The sequence below is a fragment of the Perca flavescens genome, chromosome 18, assembly GCF_004354835.1.
Source record: "Perca flavescens isolate YP-PL-M2 chromosome 18, PFLA_1.0, whole genome shotgun sequence".
NCBI classification, from domain to species: domain Eukaryota; kingdom Metazoa; phylum Chordata; class Actinopteri; order Perciformes; family Percidae; genus Perca; species Perca flavescens.
In genome coordinates this window covers 22,693,875-22,707,857 of record NC_041348.1, presented here as the reverse complement: position 1 = coordinate 22,707,857, position 13,983 = coordinate 22,693,875, and the positions used below count along the sequence as shown (strand labels likewise).

General features: G+C 42.4%; 1 protein-coding gene across 3 annotated transcripts in view; it reads right to left on the bottom strand.

Moving 5' to 3' along the window:
• Window positions 1-13,983, bottom strand: part of si:dkey-174m14.3 (brain-enriched guanylate kinase-associated protein) — a 37,647-nt gene that overhangs the window by 16,761 nt on the left and 6,903 nt on the right. For 2 of the 3 annotated variants that reach the window (XM_028605580.1, XM_028605581.1), the window contains exon 2: window positions 6,805-6,842. Coding sequence is in view for 1 of the 3 variants with exons in the window: in XM_028605582.1 (XP_028461383.1) it covers window positions 6,400-6,422 (23 nt within the window). In the remaining 2 variants the exon portion in view is untranslated. Of the gene's footprint in view, window positions 1-6,399; window positions 6,602-6,804; window positions 6,843-13,983 lie in introns of those variants that run through there. The other variant, XM_028605582.1, reaches the window with a different exon arrangement.

Here is a 13,983-nt window from a genome sequence, read left to right as displayed (position 1 = left end):
GATGGAGGCCTGTTGAGCTCCAAATACAAGAATAATCACAGCTCTGTTCTTCTTCTAAAACCCCAAAAGTCAACACAGAGAACAGATTGAGTCCAGCGTCAACGCCAGAGCAAGTTATAATTTAGTCTGAAAATGGCACTGCGTTAAATATCTAGGGGTTTTGTTCCAGGTACCACAAGGGAATACAATCAGACATGGACAATTTTAGTATACGTGAATATGTTGCAAGGGAATATTTCAACATTTTGAGAAATAAACATATTCGCTTTTTTTGCTGAGAGTTAAATGAGATGATCCATACCGCTCTCATGTTCGTACAGTAAATATAAAGCTATAGCCAGCAGCCGGTTAGCTTAGCACAAAGACTGCAAACAGGGAAACAGCTAGCTGAGCTTTGTCCAAAGGTAGCAAAATCTGCCTACCAACACCTCTGAAACTCTGAACTAGTTACCATGTTGTATCTGATTTAAATCTTGAACTAAAGGTTAAATCGTTTCATAATGAATGTTGAGAAAAAGCAATATTCAATATTCAAAATATATACAGATAAATTCCAAAAGAGTAAAACCAATTTGACCATTGAGTACTATGAATATGTGAATATACTATGAACATTGTATGACACAAATAACATATATAGGCTATAAAACATGCTGTTACTAAAACTAAATCTTTCTCTCGAAAGTGCTTTACATAAATTATTCAAGTTGATAAAAATACAAGTTTGGAGTAGAGTAGAGGCAAGAAACCCCCCAGTCACAGGAGTACACACATACACATACACACTAAGCAAATTAAACACACACACACACACACACACAAAAGCTCATGCTGTTCCATAAAAAACAGCGTCTGCCTCTAAACGAGAAAATCATGTTACGGTGCCAGTAAATCCTACTGAGAGCTGTACTAGCAAAGCCACAAAAGAATCCACACACTTAATCTGAAACTTCTCACTCAATTTGAAACTCAAAAGTTTGTAGTTTCCTGATGATTGCTGTGTGTTCCAAGCTAGTGAGTCTGAATTGCTTTAGCGTTTACATTTTTCCATAAAGTAGAGGGTAAAGAAATCCCAATTCCATCCACTCCGTTTTCATTCAGCCCCCTTATTTATTTGATGCCCGACTTTTTGGTTGAACAATAATTTTCTAAATAAAAGAAACTAAATGGTGTGGCATACACAAAAATAGGGCCGTTTGCCATCTTTTCAGCCACAACAAAAGGAGATGGGACGAAGAAACACGAGCAGCTTTGAAAAGCGTTGAGCTCACTAAAAATAGAACAGACCCAAACACACCAACGTGCATACACACATACACGACACACCCACCACCATCACAACATATTGTTTACAAGTGGAGCTCGAATGGACAGGTGGTGATTAGACACAACAAAAGGAACCACCTCTGCAAATCTGCTGGCCTGCAGTGTACTACTCTGTTTCTCCTGTGTCTCGTGTTTCCGTGTGTGTGTGTGTGTGTGTGTGTGTGTGTTCATAAGCATTTGCCTCTTACACATATAGCGGGTGGCTCAGATGTACTTACAGGTCCATCCATGAATCTCAAGAGGCAGCCTGAAAAGCTTCAACTCGAGGATGCATGAATGGAGCTTTTACAAAAAAAAAAAAAAAAAAAAAAAGAGACTATACTTAGAAAATATAGAAAGCAATATAGCACTAATAGCTTTCCAGCAGAGTGCCATTAATGTATTGGCATAAAAAAAAAAGTGTAATCTGTGACCTCCAGTTTGGGATCATCACAGGCAAACAAGCAACAGAAAATAGAAAGAAAACATTCATATACATACAGTTAGATGAGAAGGTCCTTACTATCATATCTGTCAGGTTAATATAAGGCTTCAGCCAGCAGCTTTTTAACAGCTGGCCTGTCGTTGTCTAAAGGTCTGAAATCCCCCTTTCCAGCTAAAGATCACACATTATCACATTATGTCTTGTATTTTTTTTTTTTACAAAAAAGCTGAAGTGTAAAAATGTCAAGTTGTGGTTTCACGGGGATGATGTGTATGCTCAGTGTATGTATGCTAGCTTCATATTTAGCATGCAGACATGAGAGTGACATCTATCTTTTCTGTTCCTTCAATAAATTACTAGCTTATAAAACTAGTTTTATTTTATATTATGTTGTTTGATGTAAATTTGAAGGCCCATTTTTGTAGCAGTTTTTAATAATAATACATTTTATTTATAGGCACCTTTCTCTGCACTCAAGGACACCATACAGGGATACATGAGATATTTAAAATCAGCAAAAAAAGAATTGAACAACATTGTCCCTTACATAACGGCTGCCGTTGTCAGATACAAACTTCTTATTTTTTGTTTGACACATTTAGAAGAGGAAACAACATTTTCCTTCTTGGTTAAAATGAAAAGTTGAATTCATAAGCAACAAAACACAATACACGGTGTGCTGCTTTAGCCTTATTTGGTCTGGTTTGACCATTAGCCTACGGTGGCTAATGTTAGCAAACTTTAGGTGAGTATATATTCTAACCTAACACACACTTTGCATTACTTTATGACTCTTCTCAACTTGTACTACTATTGATTTAGCAAAAATGTACCACCATTCCATTACTGTCACTTGTAGTCAATTAAATTAGTGACATGCGCTCTTATTTCAGGTAAAGGCTGACATAACACGTACTGTAGATTACTTTGTAAATGTTCAACTCAAGTCAAAAACTTTTGTTATGGCAGCTGTTTTATGCAGCGGAGCCACTCAGCCATTAACATGGCCGACGGCTTTAAATAAATCTGACCGGTACCATCTGACCACTGGTGCTGAAGAGGGCAAAGGGGAGGAGGAATAATGTGGTTGGGATACACTTAATAACCCCCAGAAGAGCTGTCAGTGCTCCAGCAGAGAGAGAGGCTTCAGACCACAGAGGACAGAGGAGAGTCTGTTAGACCAACACTGTCCACTTAAACTGATCAAAACTAACCTCTAGCCCGTCAGACCAACCTCTCTCCCAAACCACTTTCATACATACAAATGTTCGCTATTGCTCTTCTGTATCACCACCTCATCTATAATAAAAGTGATTCAATGGATGCCTAATTCATCTGGGATTATACAGTGGCTAAAGTGTTTAATATTAACATGAATTAACAATCGGTTATGCAGTTCAGCATGAGCAGTGACGAAAGAAAGAAAAGAAATTTTGCGCTTCTGTTTTGGATTGTCCATTAAATATGAATCTACCACTAGCAGCCAGTTAGCTAAGCTAAGCATAAAGACTGGAAACAGTGGTAAACAGGCAGCCAGGCTCTGTCCAAAGGTAACAAAATCTGCCCTGCCAGCACATCTAAAGCTCACTAATAAACACGAATCTTGTCTGTTTGATCGGTACAAAAACCAAAGTGTAAAAAAACGACAAGCAGCAACTTTACATCCTGAAGTCTCCGCTGGTTGCCTGGACAACAAAACTCAAGCTCAAGTCACTACAACTTGTTTTCACACTTTGGTTTTTATACAGACTAAACAAACCAGATATAGCACGTTAATTAGTGAGCCTTAGGAGGTGCTGGTGGGCAGATTTTGTTACCTTTGGATAGAGTCAGGCTCACAACAACAAATGCAAATGCTTCCATTCAGGGCAGAAGGGATCACTAAATGGTTAGTCTATATCCACGACGTTCCATTTCCGGGATTGCTCTCGGTCTGCCGGAAATTCCGCAGGATGTATTGCTTTTCGGTTTTCGGTTCCTTCCGCTTTCTTTGTGTTGTAATTTTAAACTGCGGGTCGTTTTCGGAGGACTATGGTTAACTGCTCCTTTAGATCTCTGCAGGGTAAATCCTAGCCAGACTATCTGTCCAATCTGAGTTTTCTGTTGCACGACTAAAACAACCTTTGACCGTACACACGTTCCCCCAAAACAAGTTCCTTCCCGAGGCTATGTGCAGCGCCACCGTGGCTCTCGCTCGGGGCTAAGCACCGCCCATGACGATTGTGATTGATTTAAAGAAATGCCAAAAAACCAGAGCACGTTTTTCTCCCATCCCGGAATGCTGCGTGGACTAGTTAGACCCTCCTCCGCAGCTCTGTGGAGGAAGGTCTGGCAAAGCAAGACTACAAAATGGTTATGTGAGTATGAACATGATGTGAATGATGTACTATGGCCTTCACCACTAGATCTCAACCCAACTGAACACCTATGGGACATTTTGAAATGTCTTGAGAACAGCTACTTAATTCATCTTGAGGGGAGGGTGTTGTCAAATCCAATACAAAAAAAAACATCCAAATATTATCTCAGTTACTGTCGTGATATCCTTAATTTTGGTCATATTATTAGTGAACAATGTTATAATCTCATCTCTACGGTCTGTGAATAATTTAAACTAGGTCCTGTGTTGTCCTGTATTGTGTGTTGTGTGTAATGTTGTTAGGTCTTGTAATTATTTTCATTGTTCTTCTTTCAGTGATGTATTGAATGTTGTTTTTTGGTGGTTGTTTTAAATGTAATGATGCACGGCAATGTATAGCTGCACAAGTTGTGGGTGGACTCCAGGAAGAATAGCTGTGGCTACGGCCCCAGCTAATGGAGATCCCAATAAATCAAATCAAATCAATTTTAACTTTTGGAAATATTTACTGGCAAATTGCAAAAGTGTAAAGCATTTGATACTGCACACTGTCTTATATGTTGCTAGTATTTAATAAACACTCATATTTGCCTTTTCTCTCTGTGTAATGATGGTAGTGTAAATGATAAACTGACTACAGATTATTCAACATATTTACATCCACTTTACCTGAATCTCATCATTCAAGTTTTAAAAACCCTAAAACTACGCCAAACTTTTCATTTTATTTTGCAAACCAGGAAGAGCATTCAATTTTGGGCTGTCAATCATCCCAAACCGCTGTCACCTTTTCTTTTTTTCTTCCACGTGGTGTGTCATTTCTAAAATAAAACACTTCAGCAGAAGATTGGTTTCTGACATTAGCTTGAACACTTAAAAACAAAAAAAAACTCTTAAAAACTTTAAATCTTTTTATCCAACCGAGGTCCCCTCTACTCTGGAGCTCCCTGCTTGCAATGTGCCCCCATGTAAAATTTACATCTCTATCTCTGCCACAGGGGCCCGGCAGAGAAGCCCGGCCAAGGGAGGGACAGATATTGCAAAAGAGAGAGCAAGAGAAGGGGAAGAGATTTCAGGACATTTCATCACTTAGACTGGAAGGTGTCTTGGAGATGAGATGCGGGGGTGGGTGGGATGTAGATGTAGGGTCAGACTCTCAGGTAGATCCAGCTTACTGTTTGACCTTGTCAGAGCGTCTGCAGAGGCCACCGGTGACATGGTTTCCTATTCAGCGCCGAGCGAGGAGAAAAGGCACAGGACTACCCCCTCTTATCTCGGCAGAGCTGCTTTAATTCAATTAAAGCTGTGACACAGAGGTGAAGACAATTGATGCCTGATACTGGAGAAACGTCAGATTAATTACACCCTCATCGTCTGGTTAAACGGCTTTTAAACTGTAATCTGCCTGAAATCATAATAATACCATTGGTAATCGAACACAAAAGGGAAAGCTCGGGAACCATTTCCATCCGCACCGGATTAATAATGGTTCATTAGTAATAGTATCAATTACGACGTGTCTACTGTAGGACAGTGAGGTAAAAGGAGAGAGAGTCAGAGGAGAGAGAAACGGCAAAAAGAAACAGAGCCTTCCCTGCATCTCGTCATGTTTGCTTTGCTGCTTTAATTCCCGCGTAATGCAACTTTAATCAGAAAGGTGTGTGAGCACTTGTAATTTTGTAATGGGCTCATTAAAGTCTGTTTATGCAGGCATGTGAGGGCATCAGTTTGATTTCACCTAGGCTTTGTGTGCACGTTTGAGACTGTCAGCTTTATTAAAATACATACAAACTCCTTGATTAAAGCTAGTATTGATTAGCTGCTTATAGTGGTAAATAAGTGCTGCCATGCAGAGTCATTTATCAGTGCTATAGGTGCATTTCAACAGGTGACTGTTTGAAATCATGCAGAAGCAGATATATAAGACTCAAGGATGGACATTTTTACTGACATAACACATTCAAGACTAATTAAAAAACCCTCTTGATTGATCCCGTATAAAGCTGTTACAGTAACGCCACATTCGCTGCAGTGAATTTTTTAGCCAAGAGATTCCCTGCGTACAACCACCAGCTTTGTTCTGCAATAAAAACACTATTTCATCTTTGGCAAACTATCAGAAAAACAAATCATTCCTAACAGCACTGCATAAATACACAGAGAGCACGAACTGACACTGTGAGTGCAGCCACATCACATACAGATGAGCACATTATACACACATATTCACACAGACACAACCAAGCCAGCTTTGTAATCCAAATCAAAGATGCAAACGATAGAGCAGTACCTTCCGCTCACGCAGAGCTTCATCCTGGAGACCGAGAGATAACAATCCTGGCGCCTGAGCCTTGCAGGGGAAATGGAGAAAACCCCACTCTATATGCTATCTGGATTGGCTTACTTAAAGCTCAGAGAAACCCCACCACAGGCACACCACTCCAACACCACTGCTGCCACCTCCAACACCACCACGCCACTCCAACAGCAGCAGCAGCAGAGCCAGGAGGGAAGACAGAGGGAGTGAGGGAGAGAGACTGCAAGAGTGGAAAGACAGAGAGGAAGAGTGGGAGGGAAAGAGCTTAAAGGAAGAAGACAGGGAGAAAGCGGGGGCGTGTTGATGGAGCGCTGAAAGATATGTGCAGAGAGAGAGAAAGAGAGAGATAGAGATGGAGAGAGGGAGGGAGAAGCTCACCTGATAGTGTCTATGTTGTTCGTGTCTTCGTCAGTTACCTAAAGGAAATGACAGCATGTTAGTGGAGGGGACCCATAAAACTGGTCCTGGAACTGCCAAGTAGAGCATCGCCGCAGCACAAACAGAAACAAAACATACATATTCAGTAGGCACGCTCTCTGTTTCCCCCTCTGTTTTTGTTTATGTTTCTCCCCCCGCCCCCCCTCTCCCTCCACTCCATCTCTGCTCGTGATAAAGCCCTTATCGGGCTGTGTGCACTACATCTGCGCTTCCTTGAGGTGAGAAGAGAACAATCATATCATAGCAAGAGTGTGAGAGGAGAGAGTGAAAAAGAGAGGGGAAGAAAGGAAGGAGGGGAGGGGAAGTGCGGAAACCTCCATTGCAGCCAGACTGCAGATACATGGCAAGCCCCCCCAATGAGGGATACTGGCAGCAACTCAATATCCTTGTCTAGGTGCTGAATCGGAAAAAGAAAGTCGAAAGAGGGAGAGATAGAGAAGAGGAGGGGGTGTGGAAAGAGATAGAGAAAGGAGGGAGAGGAGGGGGGGGGGGGGGAACAGGTGGTCCAATCTGTTGAATCCTTTAGCTCAAGTCCCAGGCTGTTAGGGAGAATACGTTTTATATGTCTGCTGCTGGCCCTTTTTCTGAAGGCAATGAATTATGCATCATTCCCCAAGTATTCTCATCTTCATTCAGATTTAGGGTGCAGGCCTGCTCGAGTGTGGCATTCATGCTGCTAAGTTATCATGTTTGGGGGAGATGCTGGTAAGTAGGTTTAACCATCAGTAGTTAGGGGAGGGATTCATGCACGTCCACTAGTGTCTTTAATGAAGGGAGCAAGCATTGCTAAGATATTATTTGATCCAGATCTCCACTGGGAAACATAACTGTGTCAGAATACCAACAAAAAAAACACTTTTTAGCCGGGGTTTGAGTCCGAGTTTGCATCTTCAGCGAGTGCACAGCTGAAGGTTGCGTGCCTGTGAAGAATGTTTTGTTACTGAGCTTGCACAAGTACAAGGACTCCTGTAAGGGAATGGAACTTTGCAGCTACAGGCACACACACACAAACAAATACACACATGCACAGAGACACACACACACACACACACACACACACACACACACTACACTGAGATGAACACCAACAGGCTTGCATGCCTGCCTCTCTCAGCCCCCACACCACCCACCTTTTTTCAAGCAGTTGCTAAGGTGACGGCAAAGGCTGAATTTTAATCAGACAATAAATTAAGGCAATGTGATCTTCTCCTTTATTATTTAATGGGAGCGGTTCCACTTTCGGAGATCTGTCAAGTATGTTTTGGCTTCGGAGAGAAACGCTGACAGACAAATTAAAACTCTTCGTAAACAGTGCAATCACTTGTTTAGAGATTGTCCAGGGAATGCAAAACAAAGTGACATCTGAGCTGAATAACGCGTTTTATTTGTTTCAGTAAGTGAAATAATACATTTTCAAAATAAGAGGAGGATAGCCGGATGGATTATCATCTACCACTGAGATGAATGTAATGCTGAGCGTGCAAAAACACTCACTTCTGATGCAGTTATTTCTAAATGAGCCTTCAGGCCTGTCTTCCTGTGACACGCACACTGCTGCTGGAAGTCTGGGGAAACCACCGGTTGCTATTACTGAAGAAAAACAGGTTCTTTGCATCCACAGTCATTTTAGCAAGGTTATGTCTCAAGTTGACTAAGTGATGGATATCACCCAATAAATGCTGGTGAGGGGGCTGAGTCAGTAAATGACTGCATTGTTCAGTTCGATTGTGTGGAGGAGCTGCTGATGGGCAGAATGCTAATGAGCACGCACCCATAAAAGCCTGTTCAGTGGTCAGCAGAAAGCACAGCTCCTATGCACATTTACAGACATAATGATTATCATTAACATCATCATCATCATCATCATCATCATCATCATCAACTTGTAGATCAGCGATATATAGGCTAAGTTTAAATTTGTTTTGTGTTTTCATAAAGACAATTAAGTGTTAAAGGGGACATACCCTCACTTTTTCAGTACTTGTACACATGCATTTGGGTATCTGGAGTCCCAACCAAGCCACAAACTGTAAAATATGACAACCCAGTCAGTTTTTTGTGGGCTGCAGGTCAGGAAACATGGGATTTAAAAAGCCATTCAGATTTGGCTCCCCTTTTAATGTCACATGCAGTCTCGTTAAAATATACCGCCACCCATGTGAGTATCTCCACCAACAGCTTGAGAACTACCTTTGCAAAGGTGTGCGCCATACTTTTCTTGCAAGCCAATTAGATCTGACTGGGCTTATCGGGAGAGGGGCTCAAAGAGACAGGCACTGAAATGGAGCGTTTTAGACTGATTAGTCTATATCCTTGACGTTCCACTTCCGGGATTGCTCCGGTGCTGCAGGAAATTCCACCGGATGCATGTCTTTTCGCCGATGTCCGTTTCCTTCCGCTTTCTTTGTGTTGTAATTTTAAACTCCAGTGGATTTATGAGGACTATGGTTAACTGCTCCTCAGATCTCTGCAGGGTAAATTGAGTTTTCTGTTGCACGACTAAAACAACTTTGAACGCTCATCAGGGCTCCACACTAACTTTTTGCCTTGGTTGCACTGGTGCGCCTAACTTTTTTTATTTAGGTGCACCAGCACAAAACGTAGGTGCACCCAAATTTTTCCTCGCATCGCCGTAACGCTGAATGCCGATACACGATATATAGCTCTGTATTTTTTTACAAAGTGGGCTAAATGTTCAGTTTCAAGTCAAAGCCACTTTTCACAAGCTCTTTTATTAAAACAGATTGTGATTAAAATAAAGTGCAAAGACAGGGTTTCCTTTACCAGTTTGAAAATATACAGCTGCAACACATGTAAATGAAAGTTAGCTATTATAAATAGCCTAGGATATATATATATATATATATATATATATATATATATATATAGAAAGCTCCTTCATAAGCTTTCAACAACAATAACAGACTGATTAAAAGAGAAAGAGGACGCCCGGATAGCTCAGTTGGTAAATATAGAGGTTTGACTCCGACCTGCGGCCCTTTCCTACATGTCACCCCCCCCTCTCTCTCCCCTTTCATGTCTTCATGTTTTCGTTCATTTATATATACAGTTAAGTATATACATATCTTTGTATCTATCACTTTTTAAATCAATTTGTGTTATTGCTGTATGTATTATTTCTTGTATGATGTGGTTAAAAGCTTGATGAAAACAAAACCTCATAGACTGCATTAGACAAAGAACTATTAACTTTATGACTTGCCCATTTTTTCCTGTACCTCTTTATGCTCTGAATAATAGAGCAGAAAAACCCTAGAAAAGCCAAGAACAACTGACTCAAATCATCCAAAGACTTGATTTATTTAAGGCATCACTTCAAACTCTGTGAGAAACAATTTCCTCTCCAATCATAGCATATGTTCCAAGGCCTGGCTTTGACTAAAGACTGGAATGACTTTTGATCACTCACCATGTTGATGCCCCTGGGCGGAGAGGCAGATTTGTAGGGGTATCTGGGGAAGTCACAATGAAACTCCGGAAAGGGACTCCTCATTTCAAACCCTTGGCCGAACTGTGGAGGAGGTGGAATCACGTCTATCTCCAGCTGTGGCGGTGTCGGGACTTTTATCTCCAGGTCCTGTCGCTCATCACCCCTCCTCGCAGTAGTTTCTGTCTCCAGATAGGTTTTCTGTGCCGGGTCAAGGGGAGTCTGCTCTTCTTGGGTCTTCTTCTGCCCGAGTAAAGAGCCGTGCTGTTGGGCCATTGAGCAGGGCAGCCTGGGGCTCCGCTGTGTCGCCGCTTGAATATCGTCTTCAGGCGGAGGTGGAGTTGTGGTGCTGAAGCTGGAGGGAGAGACTGGTTTCCCAAATACCTGCAGGCTGTTTGGGTCAAGCACGTTGGACGTCACCTCATTCAGGAACTGGGAAAACTTCACTTTGGCTTCGATCTTTTGCTCCAGCAGACACTGTAGTTGTACGCTTTTAGCGCTGTTGTGGGTCTGTGCAGAGCCCCTCCCCTGGCATGGGCCACCCCTCTCTGGCCAGGCGTGGAGTTTGTTGAGGTCGCTGCCTCCATCCTGCTCCGCCTGTGGATGAGCTCTGCCATGAGGACCTCTGGAAGGACATTGTGCAAGCTTCCCCCACCTTCTCTCCTCTCTCTGTCGAGTTTGAAACGCGTCCTGGCTTTGCTTCTTGATAAAGCTGTGCAGGAGGCAGGTCACCCCTGAGCTCCAGCTGTACAAGCTGCCGGTGCCATTGCTGCTGGGACTGCTGCCTCCTGGGCTGCTGTTGGGGGCACTTGGGAAGGATGGCTGGCTAGGGGAGGGCTGGCTATATGAGCGGCCTATCAGCTCCTCCAGCCAGACCTGATCGCTGTTAAACATTAGAGCTCCAGAGGGGGCCCAAGACTTTGGCGACGGCTGGCCCTGCTTTGCTCTGCCTCTCTGGGAGAGGATACAGGCTGTGGTGCTTGTCTCGTACATCGGCTACATGGATGTGCTCTTTCTCTAATTGTTGCAACTGGCAGATGATCCATGGTCCAGTGGACAACCCCAAATTTAAAGAGTTCTACCCCAATCCTGTCTCATTATTGTGCAAGCCTGACCTAGAAGAGATCCAATACATTTCACTCTAGGCGGAACAGATGGCCTCCTTTAGTGCCAGAATAACTCCCTGCTATGCCAGGCAAGGACATCCATGACTTAAAATTTAATGCAGATAATTAAGGAGACATCCTATTAGGTCAGTCTAACAAAACTTATCACTAATTGTTTCAATATTTACCCACAAACACCATAATATCCTCTTTTGCTGAGATGTTCTGAGGCCACAGACAGGGAATATAACAGTTTCTCTGCTGTTAATCTGCAGAAGCTTCAGGTTCGGGTTTAATGAGAGGGAATTTTAGCACAATCGTGGCAAGTGTCTGAGCAGAGCTTACTCTGAGGGTGCTGTTCTTAATTAGACTGTCTATTGATAGCAGAGCAGGCAAAGCTTTTTCAGCTTTTTCCAGGTCAGTGGTTGTAGAAGAGCATTGATCCAACAGAGCACACGGCCGCTGACACACAGCCTAATGGACGGACTTGTTTAGTAATGGATTACGGTAATCTTATCAATATCTCTCATTAATAGAACAGTGGTGCTGTACTGTATGTTTGAAATAGACTTTATATTGTGGAATAATGGTTAGCTCTCTCCCCCCTGTCTCCGGTCTTTATGCTAAACTAAGAGCTTCCTGGCTCTAGCTACACACTTAATGCAAAAACATACTTAATGCAACAACAACAAAAAGTTTCCCCAAAATGTCAAACTATTTATTTATGGAAATAAGGTATTAAATTAGATATTAATTAATCTTATTGATAATTCCACAATCTAAAATCTCTTTCTATTTCAAACTTACGGTGTATTTTTTTTCATAATTTAATCAACATTTTGTTAATGAAAGATATTGATACAATCACCGTAATCCCTTACTCAACCAGATGGCTAAACTAATTACCTCCTGGCTGCAGCTCCATACTTGGTATTGATCTTCTCGATCTAACTCTCACTGAGAAAGTGAATAAGCATATTTCCCCAGATTTCGAACTATTCTTTTAAACTACAGACATTGAATATATTAGTTTTAATTCGGTATCACAGTGATATTTTTCTTTCCTTTTGTAGTTTACTAACCTAACTGGCCATGGCTGCTGTTACAGTTTCACAGTTTGTGGGGCTTCGGTATCTTCTCTCTCTCTCTCTCTCTCTCTCTCTCTCTCTCTCTCTCTCTCTCTCTCTCTCTCTCTCTCTCTCTCTCTCTCTCTCTCATTATTTAATCATCTCCTGATACGTATGCAATCTGTATCATGAAGACAGCTTTCAAATACTGAAGTGTGCATTCATATGGGCGTACCGTAGCTCAAATGTTCATCAATATTCAGGTGATTGCATAATTGCATCGACGACACCTCTGCTAGTCTTTACACAGGAGGAGTGAAAGAGAGCGGGATTGGCAAGTAAGTGAAAGCAGTTTGACAGAAATGAAATGCCACATCCCACGCCAGGTCAGTGGGAGTCTCCTTAGTGTAAGGCCCTTATCAAAAGCATATGTTAAAAATGAATGCTTGTACACAATATGTACTGGAAATTGAAGGCCCATTAGTCTTCTAGAATATGCAACAGGAGAAACCACCAAGTGCAACATTCAGCATTTCAACTTGTGATATGTGAAACAATGAACAATAATAGTCTTTCCTGCATTATTCCACCACAAAAAAACACTGCAAAGATGTATTAACCGTAATATATTTAACATGCCAAGCCATTATGATCTGTTTAGATTTCTGAGCAAAAGACCACACAGGAGACCTTGAACTTGTCCTACCTATACCTACAGTCTTTCACAGAGTCTTTCACTTGGATCAGACAGCGTTAATATATTGTATAGTGCATCTTGTCATGCAGGAGCCAGACTGTTTCTGTCCCCAGGGGTATCATTAGTGCCGCATAGGTTTGAGCCATGACTGGGTAGCCTGCTGTGCGCATGCGTAAGACTTGGGCCCCACACCGCGGCTGCTTTAGCCCAGCCAGCTCACAGGACACCCAAGGGGCCACCTTGTCTGGTACCAGGGAGGAGCATCAAGCCTTCAGCACACAGACATATCTCTATATCATTTTCTCTCCACTCCATCCTGTTTCCGCTCCTGTTCCTCTCCATTGTGCTGCCATTTCTTACCATTTTCAGACTTTCCAGACAGGCCCAGGTCTCTTCTATGATGAATGTCTTTAATAATCTCTTTTCAATCTCAGTAGGAGGAGAGGGGTGGGAGCCAATTTAGAACTATCACCCTGATGGGAGCGACTGTCAGCCCATGGCTGCCCAGAGGTAATGGTGCTGAAATGTATTCCTGCTACAAGCGCAGAGGTGGAGATAATTGGTGATGCTTGCTTGCTCAGTGGTTGTGTTGAGATTTCCCTCGCCAGCTAGTTGTGTCCCTGCCTGTCTGGGCTGAGCCTCTGCAGGAGCCACAGTTTCTGCATCCCTTACTAAGCCTGCAGAGCAGACTTAATGCCACAGCTAATCAGCTCTGGCCATGAACAAGTATGGCCGCTCAGCTTTTACTATGGCAGTGTGTTTTGTCTCTGCTCGGCCTGCCCTTCTCATCACATCAGCTAT